At 41.1% G+C, this 22,704-nt stretch overlaps 1 protein-coding gene across 1 annotated transcript in view; it reads left to right on the top strand.

The window, feature by feature from the left end:
• LOC125455879 (BRD4-interacting chromatin-remodeling complex-associated protein-like) overlaps nt 1-22,232 on the top strand; it is a 68,022-nt gene extending 45,790 nt beyond the window's left edge. The window contains exons 8-12 of the mRNA XM_059649375.1: nt 13-74; nt 4,471-4,619; nt 10,066-10,160; nt 11,609-11,711; nt 16,687-22,232. Of these exons, the coding sequence (XP_059505358.1) occupies nt 13-74; nt 4,471-4,619; nt 10,066-10,160; nt 11,609-11,711; nt 16,687-17,675 (1,398 nt within the window). The 3' untranslated portion in view covers nt 17,676-22,232. The remainder of the gene's footprint in view (nt 1-12; nt 75-4,470; nt 4,620-10,065; nt 10,161-11,608; nt 11,712-16,686) is intronic.
• Nucleotides 22,233-22,704: the final 472 nt, after the last annotated feature.

The raw sequence follows: 22,704 nt of genomic DNA on the forward strand, positions 1-22,704 counted from the left end.
TGTAATTTGCAGTTTGAAGAATCAGTTGGAAAGTTGAAGAAAACAGCAACAGCTACTCCGAGACGAGGAGATCTGTAAGTGAATATGTGTGAACCTCTGACCAAAGCCACTTTATCTTTTGCTTATCTGTTGGTGTTTATTGTGAATACATGGACACTGTGAGCTGTTCTTCGGTTCTCTGATTTGTTTCCATGAGGCTACACAAAAAATTAAAATAACTTAGTGTTATCCATCACATCTCAAAAGTTACTTGATTCTGCTATGTGAGAATAGTGGCTCTGAGACAAGACCAGTTCAGAGTCCACACAGCAGGGAGCAAATGCAGCCCCAGTGTCAAACCTAGCACTATCTTGCTAAGAGGTCAGGCTAAGTAACAAATAAAGCTCCGTTGCCTAAATAACAGAGGATAGACAATGCATCAGTTTTTGTCCTTTTTGAAGGACAAAGATTTAAATCAAAAGCAGCGTCAGTTGAGACAGTCACTTTCTGAACTTGATACATGGAACTCGTATGGGTTGGGGTTTTATTTTGTTAATATCCATTCAAGGAATGTGGACAACTCTGGCTGGGCCAGTGTTTATTGCCTGTCCCTGGTATCCTTGAGAAGATGGCGGTGAACTGCCTTCTTGAACTGCTGCAGTCCATGTACTTTAGACCCACAATGCCCTTAGGGAGGGAGCTCAGGATTTTAAACAAATGAAAGTGAAGGAATGACAATATATTTCCATGTTAGCATAGCTTGGAGGGGAACTTCCAGGTAGTGGTGTTCCCATGTATCTTCTGCCCTTGTCCTTCTAGATGGGAATGTTCATGGCTTTGGAAGATGCTGTCTGAGGATCTTTGATGAATTTCTGCAGTGTATCTTGTAGATGGTACGTCCTGACCTATCTTCTAATCTAGTGCCACAGATGATGGATCCTTCTCAAAGAATCTTTCTCACTGAGATTAATTTTTGCTGAAAGTCGTTAAATTTCTCCTTAAGATTCTGCCACCGTATTTCTACCTTTTAACCTAGTTTCCCAGTTCACTTTAGCTAGGTCTGCCTTTATACCCTTAAAATTACCTTTATTCAGATTTAAAACAATTGACTTAGATTCACACTTTTGTTATTCATTTGCGGGATGAGGGCATTGCTGGCTGGTCAACATTTATTGCCTGTCCCTTGCTCTTCAAAAGATAGGGGTGTGCTGCCTTCTTGAACAGCTTCAGTTCAACCATCCCCTTAGGGAGTGAATTCCAGGACTTTGACTCAGCGACAGTGAAGGAATGGCAATGTGTTTCCAACTCAGGAGGGTGAAAGCCGTGGAGTGCATTTTGCAGAAGGTGATGCTCCCATGTATTTGTGCCCTTGTCTTTCTCAATAGAATTGGTTGTGGGTTTGGAAGGTGCTGTTTGAGGTTCTTTGGTGAAGTTCTGCAGTGTATATAATACATACTGCTGCTACTTCAGCATCAGTGGTGGAGGGAGTGGATACTTGAAAATGTAGAGCCAATCAGGCAGGCCACTTTGATGGTGTCAAGCTTCCTGAATGTTGTTGGAGATGCACTCATCCAAGCAAGTGGGGAGCACTCCATTACACTCCTGACTCATGCCTTGTGAATTGTAGAGAACCTTTGAGGAGTCAGGAGGTGAGTCACTCACCACAGTATTTCTAGCCTCTGACATGCTGTTGTAGCAAATATGCTTATGTGATGAGTCCAGTTGAGTTTCTAGTCAATGGTAATCCCACAGAATGTTGATAGTGGGGATTCAATGATGGTAACACCATTGAATGGCATGGGGTGGTGGTTAGATTGTCTCTTATTGTCTCTTATATGGTCATTGGCTGGCACTTGTGTAGTGCAAATGTTACTTTCCACTTGTAAGCCCAAGCCTGCATATTGCATTTGAACATGAAGTGTTTCGGTGTCTGACGTGTCATGAATAGTGTTGAACATTGTGCAATCATTGGCAAATATCCCCACCTCTGACCTTATGATGGAGGGAAGATCATTGGTGAGGCAGCCGAAGACGGATGGGCCCAGGACAGCCCCCTGAGGATCTCCTGCACAGATGTGCTGGAGCTGAGATTGTTTTCACTGAGCCATAGCTGGTGATGACAATGATTGAACCCAGTGGTGTGGACACAGGAGCCTAGTCTAGCTGACTCCTTTTGATCAAATTGTTCAGGAATTGAGTTGGGCATTTGCTGATCAGACTTGAGCTACACTTGGACTTCCACCTCTGTTTGGGCAGCTTTAGGTGAAAACATCAGACCTGTCTTCACTGCACATTTGGATCTTGATGCTATGATCGAATGTTCATCACTGATCAAATAAGTCGATGGTCTGTACAGCAGGCGTCACTGCAGTTCACAGATATCACCACCTCATTGCATTACCAAGATAAAACTCTCTTCAAACCTTCCCCCTGAACTATGACATTATAGAATCCAGACAGAGACCATCGCGTATATACTGGCTGTGGGCTAAAGCAATTCAAGACTCATCCCAGTGGTTCCTCATCCAGGAACATACAACACAATCCTAACACCCTTCCTTGTCCCAAGTCTCTGTTATCACCACAACATCATAATTTCAAATGGCAATTTGTGCCCATAACTTTCCAACCTTATTTCCTATACTCCATGCATTCACATACATGCCCAGTAACTCTAATTTAGTCTTCATTGTTTACTTCCTTACTCTACCTTTACCTGTAAACATGCTATTGTCTGTGCTCATGCCAATTGCAGGTCACAAGTATTTAGTAAACCCTGGTCTCCTTGTCTACTATTCTCCCGTGGTTTCTACAGCCCTGTCAAGTTATAAAGCCTTCCCAAGGACAGTAGTATAACAACATCAGTTGCAGCTCTGTTCAGGTGCAACCCATCTGGCTTTAAAATTGTTTAGTTTCATCCCACCACCATCTGAATTTTGGCCTCCAGCAAAATTAGTTTTCTCTACCCACCTTGCTTTGTGGTCCCAGGAGCAGTGCAAGATTCCACCTGTAAAATCGGTTTAAGTAGAAATAAGAAATAACAAAGTAATGACTTTGAGAGTAGATTACGGGCTTCCTAACAATACTAGACTGTACAATGGGGCAGAAAGTTAGAAATAATAGAAGATTGCGACAAAGATACAACAAAAATTACTCGTAATTTTAATTTACTTATGGATGAACAAATCAAAATGGCCTGGAAGATGACTTCTAGAAAGATAGTTTCTTAAGCAGCATGTTCTAGATCTAACCAGAGAGCACGCACTACTAGATTTGGTAAAGTGAAATTAGGCTAGATTAATTAATTCATCGAGTAAAGGTCACCCCAGGTAAAAGTGATCATAACATAATTGAACTTTGCACTTTGAGGTAGACAAAAGAGTAGGACTAATGTTTTACATTTACATAAGGGTAGTTATGAAATTATGAACACAGAGCTGACTAAATGAATTGGGATAGGTCACAGAACCATGAGAGTATTATGGAACAAAAGGAGGCCATTCAACCCATCATGTCTGCATTTGCTATATTATCTAATGCCAGTCCTCCTGCCTTTTTCCATTGCACATCACTTTAAATACCTGCCATTTCATTGTTATTTCTTTTATGAGCAGAAACTGTTTCTCCTTATCTGCTCTGTCTAGCCCATTCATTACTTTGGAAACCTAATCAGATTTCATCTAAGCCTTCTTATCTCCAGGGAGAACAGTCTCGGCTTCAATCTATCCTCATAACTGAAGTTCCTCATATCTGAAAGTATGATAGTAAACTCTTTCTGCAGTCTCTCCAATGCATTCATTTTTCTCCCTGTTTTTGTACTTTATGCCCCTACTAATAAAGCTAAGAACATTGTCTGCTTTATTAACTGTTCTCTCCACCTGTCCTGCCACTTTGAATAATGTACTCACATGTACCCTCAGGTCCCTCTGCTGCCACAGTCCCTTTAGAATTGTACCCCCTTATTTTATATTGACATTTAATGTTATTCTGACAAAAGTTCATCACCTAATACTTCTCTGCATTGACCCTATCTGCCCATTCCAACAACTTGTCCATGTCCTTTTGGAGTTCTGTGTTGTCAACCTGACAATTGACAGTTCTTCCAAGTTTAGTATCATCTGAAAACTTAGAAATTGTCCCTTGAACACCAAGTTCTAGATCATTAATATTGATAAGGAATAGTAAAGGTCCCAATAGCAATCCCTGAAGAACTCCAGAACAAACTTGCATTGATTCTTCATCCAGATGGTGCTGAGTCAAGTTTTTGAAAAATGGAAAGAGAGAGGTTGCATCAAACAGTGTCATTCGCAACTTGGGAATGAACTAAAGCACTTCATAGTCACTGCAGTGCCTTAAGATTAGTTATTGCAGTGTAGGAAACATAGCATCCAGTTAACACACAGCAAGATCCCACAAAGAGCAATGTGGCAATTTGGGTTTTCAGGGCTTGTTTACTAACAGTTTCTGTCTTTTTAATTGTGGCACAAACAGATTACTTGAAAAGTTCTGCAAGGACCAGACTTCTGTCCTTCAACCTGATTGCAACACTCCTTTTAATTCCTTTGACGACACAGCGCTCAGACTGCTGCCCTATCATGTATGTAAAGGGACACTACCTACTAATGTGGACTTTAAGAAAGGTACTTTAAAAACTGTCTCTTGTTACAGGATGGGGAGGAGCAAAGTGTGACATGCCAGTGAATTGATGACCAATGTAGTGACTGCATTGTTGGCCTTTAGTTATCTGTTTAGATTATGAACCATGGAGAACTTTATTCACGTTTAATGTTAATGTCACTCACAGACTTACTTCAGGATTGATTACTAATCTAAAAATGATACACTTTTGACAAGTAGTGAGTTGGAGGCTGAATTAAAAACAAAATGGTTTACTCGTAAAACTTTGAAATAAAGTCCTGTAGATTATAAGTCCTTTGGCAGTATTTGTATTGTGGGTGTAAAGTTCATAAATGCTTGAACTACATGACAGAATTCTCCTATATAATCTACACTGAATACTTCCAAGAGCTCCGCATGTTCAGCAGCATTTCCCGAGGTTTTCTGCAGGCAGTCACCTGTCCACTTATTCCTACAAGTGGTCAATTGTCCAAGCTATAGGAGAAGAATTAGGCCATTTGAATGCTCCACCATTTAATGAGATCATAACTGATTCAATAATCCTAAACTGCACCTTCCTGCCTTTTCTACACAATCACTGATTCCCTTACTGATTAAAAAGCTACCTCCATTTTAAAAACACTGAATAACTCAATCCCTCAGCACAAAGAATTCCATAGAATAACAACCCTCTGAGTGAAAAAAGTCCTCCTGTTTTAAATGTGTGACCCCTTATTCTGAGATTATGCTCTCTGGTCCTAGACTGAGCCAACACAGGGAAACAATCTTTGTGCATATATCCTTTAAAATCTCCCAAGGATCCTATATGTTTCACTTTGTTCAATATTTTTCAACTTCTTGTTGTTCTAAACTCCAAAGAGTACAGGCCCAATCTACTTAATCCTTTCCTCATAAGATGTCCGCTCCAGAGCCAGGATCAGCCTAGTTGAGCCTTCGCTGGACTGCCTCCAGTGCCAGAATACCTCTCCTTCGTAAGAGGACCAAAGCTCTTCAAGATAGTCAAGCAGTGATCTGACTAGTGCCTTGTATAATTTTCCCTTTGAAATAAAGACGAACATTTGCCTTCCCTGTTACCCATTGAACTTGGGTACTTTTTTTGACCTATTCACAATGACTCCTAAATCCCTCTGTTCTGTATCTCTCTGCAGTCTTTCTTCATTTAAATGATATTCAGCTCCTCTATTCTTCCTGCCGAAATGCATAACCTCACGTTCCCCACATTATATTCCATCTGCCACTTACCCATCTATATCTCTCTGCAGTCTCTTTGGGTCATCCTCACCTCTTGCCTTCCCACCTGTTTTGTGTCATTTGTGGACTTGACTATAGTACATTCAGTTTCCTCAACAAGTTATTGATATACGCTGTAATTACTTGGTCCCAGCACTGATCCAGTAGCTACAGGTTACCATCCTAAAAATGCCCTATTACTCCAACTCTATCTTTTTCTGGATAGCCAGTTTTCTATCCATACTAATATACTATCCCCAACACCATAGAGTCTTATCTTAAGTAGCCTAATTTTCGGTGCCTTATCAAATACCTTCTGAGAATTTATCTGTATAATATCTACTGCATCCCCTTTATCTATCCTACTTATTACCTCCTCAAAGTAAATTTGTCAGGCATGATTTTCCCTTCATTAAACTATGCTGACTCTGCTTGATCATATTGTGTATTTCTAAATGCTTTCTATTTTTTTTACAATAAACTCTTAACATGTTCCAATAAAAGATATTAAGCTAACTGGCCGATTGTTTTTTTTTCTTGTCTCCTTTTTGAATAAGGATGTTATGTTGGCCTAATTAGTAAGTTTCCAGGTGTTACAAAGATTGGTGAAGTTGAGGAAAGTGAGGAGGATTGTCAGAGGATACACAGGATATAGATCAGTTTGGAGGCATGGGCAGAAAAATGGCGAATGAAGGTTAATCCAGACAATTGTGAGGTGCATTTTGGAAGGTCAAGTACAGGCAGAACCCTTAGGAGCATTGATACACAGAGATCTGGGTGTGCAGGTCCACAGATCATTGACAGTGTCAGTATAGGTAGATAAGGTGGTAAAAAAAGGCCTATGGCATTATTGCGTCCATTGGAAGGAGCACTGAGTGTAAGGATAGACAAGCTATGCTGCAGCTTTATTGAATTTAGTTAGACTGTACTTGGAATATTGTGTATAGTTCTGGTCACAACTACCAGAAGGATGTGGTTACTTTGCAGAGGGTACAGAACAGATTTACAAGTGTTGCCTGGTATGGGGGATTTTAGCTATGGAGAAAGGTTGGATAGGCTGGGTTTGTTTTCACTGAAACACAGGAGGTTAAGGGGTGACTTGATAAGGTTTATAACATTGTGAATAGCATAAAGGAGGTGGAAAGTATGAAGCTTTTTGGCATGGTGGGAGTCAATTACTACGGGACAGAGTCTTAAGGTGCGAGGGAGAATGTTTAAAAGAAATGTGTGAGGCTGGTTTTTAACCCAGGGTGGTGAGTGCCTGGAACACACTGCCAGCGGTGCTGGAAGCAGCCACAATAGCAGCATTCAAGAAGCACCTGGATGAATACATGAACAGGAAGGGATATGGATCTCGTAAGTGAAGACAGTTTTAATATGGAAGGGCAAAATGTGGCAGGACAGAGGGCCAGAAGGGCCACTTTCTGTGTTGTATTGCTCTTTGTTTGTTCAATTTTCCAATCATCCAGGACTTTTCCAGAATCTAAGGAATCTTTTATGATTACTATAATGTATCGCTATCTCTGTACCTTTTAATATTTAGGAATTCAACTTATCATGTCGAGGGTACTTATCTGCCTTTGGCCCATTAGTTTCCCTTTTACCTTTCATTTAGTGAAGTTACGTATTTATTTTTTGTCAGCTGTTCTCTGAGCACCTTGATTGTTTAGTAATTTTGGGATGCTACTAGTGTCTTGTTCTGTGAAGACTGATGGAAAACATATTTTATTTATTGTCCACTATTATTTCCCCAGCCTCTCTCTCTAAGAGAGCGATGTTTACTTTCTAAAATCAACAAAATTTCTGGGGATCTGGAGTTGACTTACATGCAGGCTAGACTAAGTAAGGACAGCAGATTTCCTCTCCCTAAAGAACTTTAGTTTTACAACTAATGACAGTTGTTACATTAGGTTGCCCTTTTGTTTTATTGAATGCAGATTTTATCACCTGCTGTGATGGATTCAAACCCATGTACCCAGAACATTAGCCTGGGTTCTGCATTGTTAGCCCAAAGACCACTATGCAAATGCCTCCCTCGCCTGCTTCCAATACACATCTTTCCTTTAACAAGGAAACCAGTACTGAGCACAGTACTCAGATGTGGTTCCACCAGTGCCCTGTATACCTGAAGCATAATCTCCTAACTTTTGTATCCAATTCCCCTGTGATTAATTACAACATTCTATTAGTTTCCCTTATTACTTGTTGTACCTGCATACAGACCTTTTGTAATTCATACATTAGAAAACCCAAGTTCCTCTATTTCAGTAGTCTGCAACCTCTCACCAAGCTATCTTTTCATTCTTCCAAAACTGACACCCTTACTGAATATCCTTTCTTCTTCATATGTCTATCTGTCATACCCTTAAACCAGTCAGTAATAATGTGCCACCACTGTTTCTGGTAGCAAGTTCAAAATTCCTGCCTCTCCCTGGGTTATTTCTTCTGAATTCATCCTGTGTTAGTCATTGTTTGTCTTGTGTTGATGACCCTTGGTTTTTGACTGCTGTATCAGAATTGTACAGTACTCGTGCCTTTTAAGAGGAAGTGCTGGAGGTGTTAGAAAACAGAAAGGTAGAATAAATCTCCTCAACTTGATCAAGCGTATCTGAGGATGTTGTGGGTAGTTAGGGAGGAAATTGCGGGGCCCCTGGCAGAAATATTTGTATCATCTATATAGTACATGGGTGAGGACTGGAGGGTGGCTAACGTTGTGCCATTGTTTAAGAAAGGCTATAAGGAGAAGTCTGGAATCAGACATCTGAGAGCCTGACACCGGTGGGGGTTAAGTTGGTTGCAGGTGATTTTAAAAGATAGGATTTACATGCATTTGGAGAGGCAAGGATTGATTAGGGATAGCATGGTTTTGTGCGAGGAAAATCTCATCTCACAAACATGATTGAGTGTTATAAGAAGTAGCCATAAAGATTGAGGGCAGAGCAGTAGACATTATGTAATTAGACTTTGACAAGATTCTGCATGGTAGACTAATTAATAAAGTTAGATCACACGAGATTCCAAGTTGGCTTTATGGCAGAAGACAGAGGGTGATGGTGGATGATTGATTTTTTTTTGGAATGGGGGGCCTGTGGCCAGCAGTGTTCCACAGGAGTCAGTACTGGGTCTACATTTGTTTATAATTTATATAAATGATTTGGATGAGAATAGAGGAGCCATGGTTAATAAGTTTACAAAATTGGTGCTATAGTGAGTTTTGAAGAAAATTATCAGAGATTACAAAGAGTACATCATCAGTTGGGTCAGTGGGCTGAGGAGTGGCAGATGGAGTTTAATTTGGATAAATGAGAGGTAATGCATTTAGACAATGTAGTTAAGAAGGCATTTAGCACAATTGCCCCTTTGAGTATAGGAGCTAGGACATCATATTGTTCTACAGGACATTGGTGAAGCTTCTACTGGAGTACTGTTTCCAGTTCTGGTTACCCTGTTATAGGAAGTATATTACTAAACTGGAGAGGATTTGGAAAAGATTTACCAGTGTACTGCTGGGAATTGCGGGTTTGAGATATAACAGTAGACTAGAAAGACTGGGACATTTTTCACTAGGGCATGGGAGGTTGAATAAACCTTATTGAGGTTTATGAAATTGAGGGGCCTAAATAAAGGTGAATGACAAGGGTCTTTTTCCTATGAGGGGGAATTTAAAACTAGGGGGCATATATTTAAGGTGAGAAGAGAGAGATTTAAAAAGGAAATAGAGGGCAACTTTTTACACAGTTCTGTATATGGAGTGGACTGCTAGAGAAAGTGATGGATGCAGGTACAGTTACAATGTTTAAAAGATATTTGGATAAGTTCATGAATAGGAAAGGTTTGGATGGTGTGGGCCAAGCACATACAGGTAGACTAGTTTGGGAACATGGCATGAACTGGTTGGACTGAAGGGTCTGTTTCTATGCAGTATGACTGTGTAAGAGGTGATCTGATATTATGCATGAGCTTACTTGAGATTAAAAGGAGACAGAGAAACCTGCAAATGTCAGGTATTTGGATGAAGTGTAGCTTATATTATCGCACTAACAGATACAAGAATGAGCTGTCTTCATTAGTCTAAATCTTCATTATTCCAAATTTTCTTCGGTCTAAATCTTCAGGAGTCCAAAACATAAAACTCATTGAAGCTTCACCAGATGCAGGCTTGAATGTTGTAATTATTTTTATAGCTTTCTCACTGTCGTTGCGATTCTTCTCCCCCAGTGGATGAAGAGTTTGAGGTCATATCAACGCAACTCCTGAACCGAACGCAGGTCATGCTGAACAAATACCGTCTGTTGCTGTTTGAAGAATCCAAGGTAAGGTGTTCATGTTGCGCTAAGTATGCAACTCTCTGCAAAAGGGATCCAGACCATAAGGGAACATTCTTGGTCACTAATGGTCTCCAGTATTTTTACCCACTGATCCTCCTTCATATGAAGGTAGCGAGTGTTGCTTAGTGACTTCAGCAGGGAGGAAGGGAGTGGGGAGGGAGTAAACAAGAAATAATCACAGATTAGCTGAATCTTCATTCGATTCTCATTCAATATTAACACTAAGCAAGTCATATTAACCAGTAGAAATCAGTAGATAGTCAATAAAAGTACAAGCCTTAACAGCTTTTTCCTCCCCTTCTCTAGTAATGTGTAGCATCTTACCTTTTGCAATTTACTAGTTAATTCCAGGGTTTAAATGGTTAAATTATGAAGAGCGGTTTGGAAGGATGTGATTGCATTGAAGAAAGTGCAGAATTGGTGCATGACAATGGTTCCTGGATGAGAAACTTTAGCTATGAACTAAGGTTTGAAGAAGTTGGCACTGTTATCCTTGGAGAGGAGAAGGTTAAGAGGAAATTAGAAGTTTTCAAAACCATGAGGGGTCAGGACAGAGTGGACCAGGACAAACCGTTTCCACCTGTAAGTACATTGAGAACCAGAGGGCACAGTTTCGAAGTGTATTGTCAATGAAGCAAATGTGACATGAGAAAAAAAACGTAGTAGGAACTGCTGATGCTGGAGATTTTGAGATAACACAGTGTGAAGCTGGATGAACACAGCAGGACAAGCAGCATCAGAGGAGCAGGAAAGTTTGATGTTTTGGATCAGGACTCTTCTTCAGAAAAAAGATGAGAAAAAACAGTCTGGCTTTGGAATGCATTGCCTGGAAGCATTGCGTGGGCTGATTCAGTTGAGGCATTCAAGAATACTTTGGATGATTATTTAAATAAAAGCAATGCTCAGGGTAGAAGGTAAAAAGGCAAGAGATTGATACTAAGTTAAAATGCTGAACAAGCCAGTGCAAGCACAATGGGCTGAATGGCCTCCTGCCACAACCAAAAATTTGCTCCTGAGGTCTCACATCAAGGGGTTATCTAACTGAGATGTTTGAAATGTAAGGAGATTTTCATAGTGTAGATAGAAAGTAAGTTTCCCAGGTAAGAAAGGTGAATGTACAATCTTAAATACAAACTGGGTCATTCAGGGGGAATATCAAGAGGCACCTCTGACATCACTGATAGTGAAAATCTTAACATTCTGAAAGTTATTGAAAGGGTCAGAGAGGAATAAGTTGAAAACTTCGTAAGTGAGCAATGATGGCTCTTTGTTGGGGAATGTATCAAGGGATATGAAGCAAGCTTGAGGGAGTGGGTTGAAGTATAACTGAGCTCTGACCTAATTGAATGAGAACATACTGAACATTGCTGAATGACCTCTGCAATTCCAAATCCTGGGGCTAAACCACTTTGTTCTTCTTTGTGTGTTATCAGAGGACGAACTCCTCAGCTGAGATGGTGATGATCAATCGAATGTTTATTCAGGAAGAGAAGGTGGCATTCATGGAAGTTGAACAATTGACCAAAAACAGTCCTGGTGAGATGCCCCTCGAAATATCTAATCAAGAACAAATGTACAAAATGGGTGTTCGCGCTTGTACACCATTTAAAACTGGGAGGAGTCTGCAATCAGGAGAGAATAATTCCTCATTTGTAATGGTGTTTATACATTGCCTCAGCACATCAGTTGATGAAATAATACAGATTTGACAGGAGGTGACATTATAGGAACATAGGAATTAGGAGCGGGAGTAGACAATTCAGTCCTTTGAGCCCATTTCTCCATTTAACATGATCGTGGCTGATCTTAGTGAGTCATACAGCATGGAAGCAGACCCTTTGTTCAACTCATCCATGCCGACCAAGTTTCCCCAATTAAACTAGTCCCACTTGTTTGCATTTAACCCATGTCCTTCTAAACCTTTCCTATGTATCTATGCTGATGTCTTTTAAATATTGTAACTGTACCTGCATCTACCACTTCTTCTGGCACTTCATTTCATATGCAAACTGCTCTCTGTGTGGAAACATTACCCCTCGGGTCCCTTTTAAATCTTTCTCCTCTCACATTAAAAATATGCCCTCCAGTTTTGAACTCTCCCACCCTAGGGAAAAGGCCTTTATGCTCCTCAAGATATTATAAACCTCTACAAAGTCACCCCTCAACCTCCTATACTCTAGTTATCCTGGTCTCAGCTCCACTCTCCTGCCTGCTCTTCATAACCCTTCGTCCTGCTTTTCATCAGAAACATAGGTATTTCTTTCTTAAGTCTGTTGATTGATTCTGCCTCCACTGTACTCTGGAGCAGTGAGTTCCACAGATTCATAACCGTCTGAGTGAAGTAGTTTCTCCTTATGTCAGTTTTGAACCATCCTCCTCTCACTCTACGTGTATGACCGCTTGATTAAGACTGTCACACAAATAGGAACATCTGTTCAACGTCAACTTCAGCAATCCCCTTTAGCATTTTATATACCTCATCAGACTCCCCCCCACCCCACATTGTTCTGAACTCCAGCAAGTACAAGCCCAAGCTAATCGATTGCTCCTCATATGACAGCCCTCTCATCCCTGCAAGCAATCTGGTGAACCTCCTCTGAACCGCCTCCAGTGCCACCACATCTTTTCTCAGGTAAGGAGTCCAAAACTGGACACAACTATTCCAGGTATGATCTCACCAATGTCACACATAGTATTAACAAAAACAAAAACAAGTTGCTGGAGCAGTTCAGTCAGTCTGGCAGCATCTGTGAAGAGAAATCAGAGTTAACGTTTCAGGTCCAATGATGGTTCTGAGAAAGGGTCACTGGACCTGAACCGGTAACTCTGATTTCTCTTCACAGGTGCTGCCAGACCTGCTGAGCTTTTCTAGCACCTTCTGTTTTTGGTTCTGATTTACAGTATCCACAGTTTTATTTGGCTTTTGTATAATTTTAACAGCACTAATTTAAAATCCAGTTGATTTGCAATAATTGCAGGATTTCATTTGCCTTTCTTATTATAATGCTGCATCTACATACCCATTTTCTGCAATTCATGCACAAGGATACCTAGCTCCCTCTGCACTGACACACTTGGAATCTGCTTACCATTTAAATAATAATTTGACCTTTGATTTTTCCTGCCAAAATGGACAACTTTGCACTCATCCACATTAAACTCCACCTGCCAGATTCTGGCCCTTTTTCCTAGCCTATCAATACCATTGTAAACTCTTTATCTCCTCATCACAGCCTGCTTTGCCACTTATTTTAGTATTATCCATGAAATTTTCAATGTTAGACTCTGCCACTGAACATAGAACAGTATAGCACAATACAAGGCCTTCAGCCCCCAATGTTGTGCCGTCCTATTATCCAACTAAGATCAAACTACTCTGCATACTCTACATTATTCTAACATCCATTTGTCTATCCAAGAGTCGCTTAAGAGTCTTTAAAGTATCTGACTCTACTAACACTGCAGGCATCGCATTCCACATATTCACCACTCTCTGTGTAAAGAACCTACCTCTGACATCTCCCCTATACCTTCCACAATCACCTTAAAATTTTGTCCCCTCATAATAGTCATTTCCACCCTGGGAAAAGGTTGAGTTCATTGATATAGATTGTAAATAGTTGAGGTCCGAGAACTGAACCCTGTGGCACCCCACTAGTGGCAGTTTGTTATCCAGAGAAGGACCCATTATACCAACCCGTTGCTTTCTGTAGGTCAGCCAATCCTCGATCCAAGTCACCTTGGATCTAACTGGATCAGTCTTTAGGAGCTTGTCAAATGCCTTCTGGAAGTCCAGATATACAGCATCCACTGGTTCTCCATTATTCACCTCACCGGTTACATCCTCAAAGAACTCTGGCAGGTTTGTCAAGCACGACTTGCCTTTCATGAAACTGTGCTGACTTTGGGGAATTGAGCTTTGTTTTTTCAAGTATTCTGTTATCTCTCCCTTTATGATTGACTCCAGCAACCTCCCCATGATAGAGATCAAAATAACTGATCTATAATTTCCCACTTTTTTCCTGTCTCCTTTTTTGAATAAAGGTGTCACATTAGCATGTTTCCAATCTACTGGTACCTTTCCAGAATCCAATGAATTTTAGAAAACTATAACTAATGCATCCACTATCTCTTGCCATATCCTTTAATATTTTAGGGTGCTGGCCATCAGGTTCTGGGGACTTACCTGCCTTTATACCCATCAGTTTACTTCTCCCTAGTTATAGTGATTTCACCAAGACAGGTGAAATTTAATGCAAAAAAGTGATTAGTTTTGTTAAGAGCATACTGTGACAATATAAAATAAACGGCACAATTCTAAAGGGGATGAGAAGCAGAGGGATCTGGGTACAGATGTGCTACAGCCATAAGTGTTCTAGGCTTTGCTAATAGAGGCAGAGAATGGAAAAGCAAGGAAAGATGTTTTATTTAAACGTATTGATTCTGCCCCAGGTAGAATATTGTGTCTTTTATTCACTCTACGCCTCTCTATAAAGATAGCGCAGCGAAGATTCACAAGAATGGTTCTAGAGATAAGGAACTGGAGGTTTGTGGATAGATTAGAGTAGTTGGGACTGTTCCTCTCAAAGATGGGAAAACTGAGATTTACTTGAGGTGCTCAACTTCATGAGGAGACTGAACAGCACAGCGCAAGATTAGCCATTCAACCCTCCAAGCCTGCAACGACACATTTTGCCTTTCCATACTAAAACTGTCATCACTTACAGCATCCGTATCCCTCTATTACCTTCCTATTCATGTATTCATCCAGGTGCTTCTTGAATGCTGCTATTGTGTCTGCTCCCACCACCTCCTATGGTAGTGTGTTCCAGGCACTCACCACCCTTTGTGTGAAAAACGTGTTTTACGCGTCTCTTTTAAACTTACCCCCCTCACACCTTGAATCTGTGTCCCCTAGTAATTGACCCCTCCACACTGGAAAAAAGCCTCACACTTTCCATTCTATCTATGCCATCCACAATTTATTAAACTTCTATCAATTCGTTCCTCAACCTTCTCCGTCCAAGTGAAAACCACCCCAATCTATCCAACTTTTCTTCATAGCTAAAATCTCCCGTACCAGGTAATATCCTTGCAAACCTTTTATATAACCTCTCCAAAGCAGCTACATCCTTCTGTAGCATGGTGACCAGAACTATATGCAATATTTCAAATGTAACCTAATTATCTTGTATAAAGCTGCAGCAAACTTGCCTATCCCAATGAAGGCAATCATGCCGTAAGCTTTTTTTACTACTTTATCTACCTGTGCTGCCACCTTCAGTGATCTGTGGTCCTGCGTACCTGGATCTGTCTGCATATCCATACATCTAAGGGTTCTGCCATTTCTTGTATGATTTCCACCTGTACTTTACTTTACGAAATGTGTCACCTTGCTTTTGTCCGGATTAAATTCCATCTGCCAATGTTCTGCCCATGCCTTCAAACTGATCCATATCTTGCTGTAACCTCTGACAATTCTTCTCACTATCCATAACTCCACCATTTTATTGGTATCATCTGCAAACTTATTAATTAGACAGCTGCATTTTCCTCCAAATCATTTATGTAGATCATGAACATCAGAGGTCCCAGCACTGATCACTGTGGAACACCACTAGTTATCCATTCTAGCTGTCCATTCTAAAAAGCATCCCTCTACCGTTACCCTCTGTCTCCTATGATTAAGCCAGTTCTGTATCCATCTTGCCAACTTATCCCTGATACCATGTGACTTTATCTTTTGTACCAGTCTGCCATGAGGAATAGAATGCATGGGGAGAAATCGTTTGCATTGATGGAAGGATAGAGAACAAGTGGTCAGAGATTTAAAAGAAGATGAAACATTTTCACAGAAGGAGTGGCTGGGATCTGGAATGCTGCCTGAGAGTGTGGGCTTCAATCGAGGCCTTCAAGAGGGAATTGGATTTCTATCTGAAAAGGCAGAATGTGTGAGGGAGAAGGTGGGGGAAATACAGAAGATAAAGTGTTCATTCAGGGAACTCGTGCAGACATGATGGGCTGAATGAACTCAGAATTCTGAGATTCGGTTGTTAAATTTTTCCATAACTTTGTCCCTCCCATTGTCTTTGACTGCCCCACAACCCCCTGAAATTTCCCAATTTCTCTCTCCCCAAACCCCCAGTTTCTTCTCCAGTGGTTACCTTGATTTTAGTTGTAGAGGTCTTAACCTCAGAAATTCCCTGCCTAAATATTTGTGCCTTGCTCTTTTAAGACTGTCCTTTAAAACAAATTTCTAATATCATATACCAAGGATATTGGGAATTGTGTGGGAAGAAGGCATTGAGATAGACTGAATGGGCTGAAAGGCCTACTTTTGCTGCTGTGTTAATATCAGGTCCAACGTTGTCTGATTTGAAATATCGTGGAATGTTTTAATATGTGGTAAAGGCACTTAATAAATGTATGATGTTATGTTGTTTGTAAATGCATTTATTTTGAACATCCATGGACTGTTGGGGAATGTTTGTTTGGTTTGTTTGGTTTTTAGATGCATACATCACGTCGGTTTTCAAACCAAGGATTGCCACTACTCTGCCCATCGCTTCTGGGCCAAACCTTGCCCTTGACCAGGAGGTTCAGCGTTCACCACAGACACCCCTGAAGATGTATGTTGCCAGCAGCCGAGGTGGTCTTAAGCTGAGGATAAGGCAGGAGGTGGTCCACAACCCAGAGTTGGAGCAGCTATGGCGTTGCAGCACGCAGGCGAGCCCAGCCCCTACAGGCCCCTTTGCTGTCACAGCTAATCCCCCGAGACAAACCAATGGTGAGGCAGGCCACAAACTCCCTGCACTGGCTGAGATACAGCAACTTGGGCCCAGAGAGACACGGGAATCTAGGGGCTGTCTTACAGACCTTGGGAAATCCCAGAGGAATCTTCCCACCAACAGTGCTCCCGGTTTGGGGCCTGAACAAAGTAAAATGTCGCCGCTGCTACTGCCACCGGTCAGCACCCACTTCCACAGAACACTAAAGCACAACGTGAACCAACAAGTCACCACCATCAAGCCAGACCCAGGAGACCATCCAGCTCAGACCTTGTCTTCACATAACCCCCGTGTCCAGAATATGCTTCCACATCTCCAAGTGGTCAGGCAGGAGTCAGGGAGGACAGGTGCTGACACCAGTGACCAGCTGAAAGCTGGCTGTGTGGGTGACCTCCACCTCCCACAGCCCAAACGTCGTAAGTGTGACTCAGTGGACAATGCCAGTGTTTTGGGCCACAGCCCCCAGGACAGAGCACTGAGCGCTCACCTGCAGAGTGCCATCAACATCCTCCTGGACCTGCAGAGGCTCCAGAGCTCAGAGCCTAGGACTGTAACTCTACAGAAAGGTGATCACATACTTCCCCACTTCGCACCTCCGGCTTCCTCAGTGGATCTCCTCCAGTCAGACCCTAATAGTGGGCTCGCTGAAGTGACAACCTCCACTTTGGAAGAAGCGGTAAACAGTATCCTAGGGACTGAGGAAAGACTGTAAGATGGAAGTATAGGCTGGAACTGGAGCACCATTTGAAATTGAGATTGGTACACAATATTGTGTGCCTTAAATACAGAAAGTGACAGTACCAAGTGTTACAACAGTTACTTGGACAGTGCCTAAACGGATTATTGTACAAAACCAGTTACATAGCAAGAGGTCATAACATCTTGTAATTTTTAGAAGGTGGCTGATATTCTTGAAACGGTTGTACAGTTGAGTTATTTATTAACAGCGAAGACTTGCAGACTTATCAGATGGTTACACTCCTCAATGATTGTCCGTTAAATGTCATGCAAAGAGAGGAGTAGATTAGGTGTCAAAACCTTTTCTTTATTAAGGTACTGGCAATATTGACCTCTGGTCATTGTAGCCCAAGCTCGTTCCTTGGACTCCAATCATATAGGTAGGCACTATTGTGCACTCCTTGTTTTGTACTGTTGTACTGAGTATTTTCTTCCACTGTTGAAGGATAGTAATCAGCCTTGGTTTTTGCAGGGCTTTCAAACAAACCAAAATTTTTCACAAACTGGTGGGACCTGTTTCTTGCTGAACATTGCACTGGGTGTATGCACAGAACTGATGAAGTTGTGCTTGAATCATTTTGAAATGTTTTCACAGAGCTTGTGTGAACAGAGGAAGTCTGTTCCGCAAGGACTAAATGTATCAGGAGTTGGCCATTGATAAAGGCTAAAAATCCTCTCCATGTGATTTATTGCAAAAACCCAACTTAATTTTAAGATATATATTTCTTTTCACGAGTTTGTTCTACTGATTGTATTTAATTTCAGAGATATTTTATTATTTTCCAAAATTGTCTTGCACTTATTCAGGATCAGGTGTTTTCAGTTTAGCAACGAGGTACTATCACTTTGCAATAAAACAGTGTACAGTTTTATGAAACTCACTCCAGACTTTAAGGTTCTCGATCTTTTATTCAAATTGCCAGAGACCTCTCTCTTCACTTTCACCTCAAAAGAGTATCTAACACACAGTATTTGTCAACTTAATAAGGCTATCATAAATTGGCACTTTTTCAAGCACAATTTGGGAAGGAAGGCACTTTGACTTTACTCGAAAAGGAGTCAAAATCCCAATGTTAGTCAATTTTTATGAATACCATTAAATATTTTAAGCTGAGAAAGCACCCATCTGTAAAAATAACACTCTGACAGGGTAGACTGGTTTCTTCATGTAAGTGTGTTCCAAAGTAAAAATGGACTATTAAACATTATAATTTTGATCAAATAATCACTGCAAGTTTAAACCAAATCGCTTAGTGCCTAAAGTTATTTGTATTATTAATTTTTTTGTTGACAGTTTAATGTAACTAGCATAAGATGCAAAACGTGTGTATATTTTGTTAAAAAAGGTATGTAGATTTTGTTACAAAGGGTTCTATTAACACTTCCAGGACCCTACATTCTTCACTCTAATAGATCAAAGAGAAAAGTAGCTGTGATTTAAGAAATGTCAATTCATTCTGTGCTGTTGATCACTGTCTCTCACACCAGCCATATGTTGATTGACTCTCACCTGGGATAAGTGTATTGCTAATGGCCCCACAATGGGGAGGTGGGTGTTCATCTTCTGATTGTTAATATTGGCAGTGTGTCTCTGCCCCACCTAACCACCACCCACCCCTGCCATTGAGTGACCAAACTGCCTACCAGCTTAAATGATTGGCAGCTCTTAAAAAGGAGCAATTGATGTCTTTGGTTATATTTGTCCGAGGGATCGTGGCTGTACAGATCCTTTCAGCCAACAGCCCCACGGATGAGAGAAGCCCTGACGAAGGGAAATGTGTCAGAAGCTCTCAGGAAAGGTAGGAGTTGCCCACTGACATAATCTGCACCTCTGCCTCTCAGGGGACTACTGTCTGTGATCAAATCACTCCCCCACCCCCCAGTCAAATCTCTGCAGTCACCCCACCCCCTGTCCCTCTCCCACTATCCTGAGGAATGTTGATGATTATGTCACAATTGTTGATGGACAAGCACTTGTTTTGGACTGAGATTTAAAGTGAATATGAGAAAAGCATTGCCACTCAGTGACTAGTAGAGTATGGAATGCATTGCCTGGAAATGTGGTGGAGGCAGATTCAGTTGAGGTTTTCATGAGGACAGTGTTGCTCGGGATACATGGAACAGGCAGGAGATTAGCACTAGGTAATAGAACCAGCACAGCATAATGGGCTAAATGGACCTTTTCTGCACCATAACAGTACTAAAGTTGAGAATGAACCTCTTTACTTTTGGCTGTTAGTGAGGCAGTTTAATTTATTTGTGTGATGCTTATTTCCCATGTTCTCCTAGCAATTTCTCTGTTGCTTTGTGCTGAACTGATCAGTACAGATTTCTCATATTTGACTCAACTAATAGACTGAAATGAAAGCAACCTCATCTTAAATAGTACTGTTTAAAAATCTGACAAAGTCAATTTCTTTTGTTGAAGACATTTGAGTGTCCTGTATTTCAGCTGCCTATTTCCCTGATCGTTAAAGTAGTACATTGTGAGCTGAGGAAGAGATTTCCAATGTAAGTCTGACTGTGATAATTTTGTAAACGTGTTGTTAAAGAAGCAGTTGGTTATATTTCAAATATCCGACACACGTACAGTCTTCTCCATGGCAAAATAAAGACCAAAGTCCTCTCAAAACCTCAGGGTATTTTGAAGTCCTTTTCACAGTTGATGAAGTATGTTTTGATGTGTGGTTACTGTTGCAGTCTAGGAGGTGCAGCAACCAATTTGCCCCCAGTAAGCTCCCAACAAATCACCGAATGAACTGATTAACCTGCTTTGGTGATCTTAATGGAAGGAAGATGCAGGCCAGGAAATCACTCCTGCTTTCTGAATCATGCTGTGAGATTTTCTATACTGACCTAAGAGGGAAGACAGGGCCTGGGGCTAATGTCCCACCTGAGAGATGGCACCTCCAACAGTGCAACAGCACCCCCTCAGTCTATAATGTACAGTCGGGACTCAAGATTAAGGCTTGATCCATAAACCTCTGCCTCAAGGACAAGAATACAACTGGTAATCTATGGCTGCCATTTCTCACAGAAGTGGATGATCAAACAACACAAGCTCCCACCTTAGCTCTTTGGTGAACCTTATCTATAGTGTGTTCTACATAGAGGGGAGGACAGCAAGCACAAAGTTAATATTTTAAAGCCCTCCATTTCATATTGCTTTTTAAAAAATCAGAATTGGTTTACAAAAATACTCATGTCTGTTCAGGACAAAATAAGATCCTGGCGGGTCACTTATGGAGGCACATTCTGATTATACTTTTGTGTTCTTGTGACAGTTGTTAGTTTCCTCGAGTGTGACTGTGACAGCGTTGCAATAGAGCCTTGGCACAGGGTCAGAGCACAGGCTCAGTTAAAGCACTCTAGGGTTGGTGTTAGTGGTGGGATAAGACCTTGCTCCCACTTGATGTAGCAGATGGTCACGTCTGAATTCAGGAACAAGGCAAAGCCCTGCAGCTTTTGAGGCAGCAATAGACTGTGAGGAAGGTCTGATGACCCAGCTCCCGTTTCACTCTGAGCCCTGTATGTTTAGCTTGATGTTTCCATTGACCTGTTTAACGTTCTCATTCCCGTCATCAAACTGTTGAATTCAACCAAACATTTTTCATAAAATCATACAGCACAGAGAGAAGCCATTCATCTTACAATGACCCGTGCAGGCCCTTTTATCAGTCCAGTTAGTACGACCTCCCTGCACTTGGCTGTAATCAGTATTTCTTGTTTTCATTTTCAACGAGATTATCCAGCTCCTTATTGCATCATCCTTCCAGAGAGTACAAGCAAGATCACACCTTTCAGTGTAAACGCTAAAACGTTTCCTCAGGAAAGGGCTCTGAAGGAGGCCATTTGGCCTATCAGGTTCATGATGACTCTCTGTAGAGCAATTCAGTCCCATTTCCCTGCCAATTAACTCCTCAGGCTGTTTTTCCGTTACTTGCAATTTTTAATTGAAAACCAAAGGAATGTCATGGTTTGTCCTTTGTGCTTATAATGCACACTCTGAGCATGTTCTCAACACTGTTTATAACATGATGTAAATCTGAGTGTGTGTGTGAGTGCGTTACTAGCAGCAACTAACGGATAACTGAGACTCTAAATTGGATTTGCAAGCAGGTGGAATGATGTCACATAAGGTTTACCTTATACTTAGCGTCTCTCCTAAGCTGGATTCTGCAGTGATGCACCCCTTCAGGATTAACTACGTACTTGTACCCTGGGTGCAGTTTGTGCTGGTACTGCTAATTATGTCAGTGCACTCCAATGTGTTAGTGTTCGGTCACAGACATACAGACTGGTTAATCCTCAGGTAAAATGTGTGTGCTTCGCTTAATACCTCCACTGCATATTGAGCCATAAAGCTACATCAGTTGTGTATATATAATTGATGAATGCATTTTATTACCTTGTACAGTAAGCCAAGTCTTTTCAGTCAGCTTAGAGGCCTTACTCAGAACACATGGGACTGTTGATAGTGGATGACCAGATCTTTCATTGTTTCGTAGGCTGTGTGGTATTAAATCTCTTATCTAAAGCAAATAAACATTTTGTATACATTTTTATTAAACTATTTATTAACATACATTTTTTAATAAATAAGGAGAATGCAAAAGATAAATGTTCTGAGTTGATGATTTCATTGTTGCCACTGAAATTGTTCTTAATGTTTAACTTTTAACGATTAACTTTTAATCTCAAAACTTTCCAGCTTGACATGACTACCTGTTAGGATCATTTTTTTTTTCTTCTTTATTCACGCATGGGACTTAGCTGGCGCAAGCTAGTCAGCATTTGTTACCAGCCCCCAACTGCACTTGTGAGGTGGTGGTTAGCTGCCGCCTTGAACCGCTGCAGTTCAGGTGGCGCAGGTAGGAACCACATTGCCCTCAGGCAGTGAATTCCAGAATTTTGACCCATCAACAGTGAAGAAATGGCAATATATCTCCAAGTCAGGATAGCAAATAGCTTGGAAGGAACTTGCAGGAGGTGTTGTTCCCATG

Source organism: Stegostoma tigrinum, chromosome 10 (genome assembly GCF_030684315.1).
Source record: "Stegostoma tigrinum isolate sSteTig4 chromosome 10, sSteTig4.hap1, whole genome shotgun sequence".
Classification (NCBI taxonomy): Eukaryota; Metazoa; Chordata; class Chondrichthyes; order Orectolobiformes; family Stegostomatidae; genus Stegostoma; species Stegostoma tigrinum.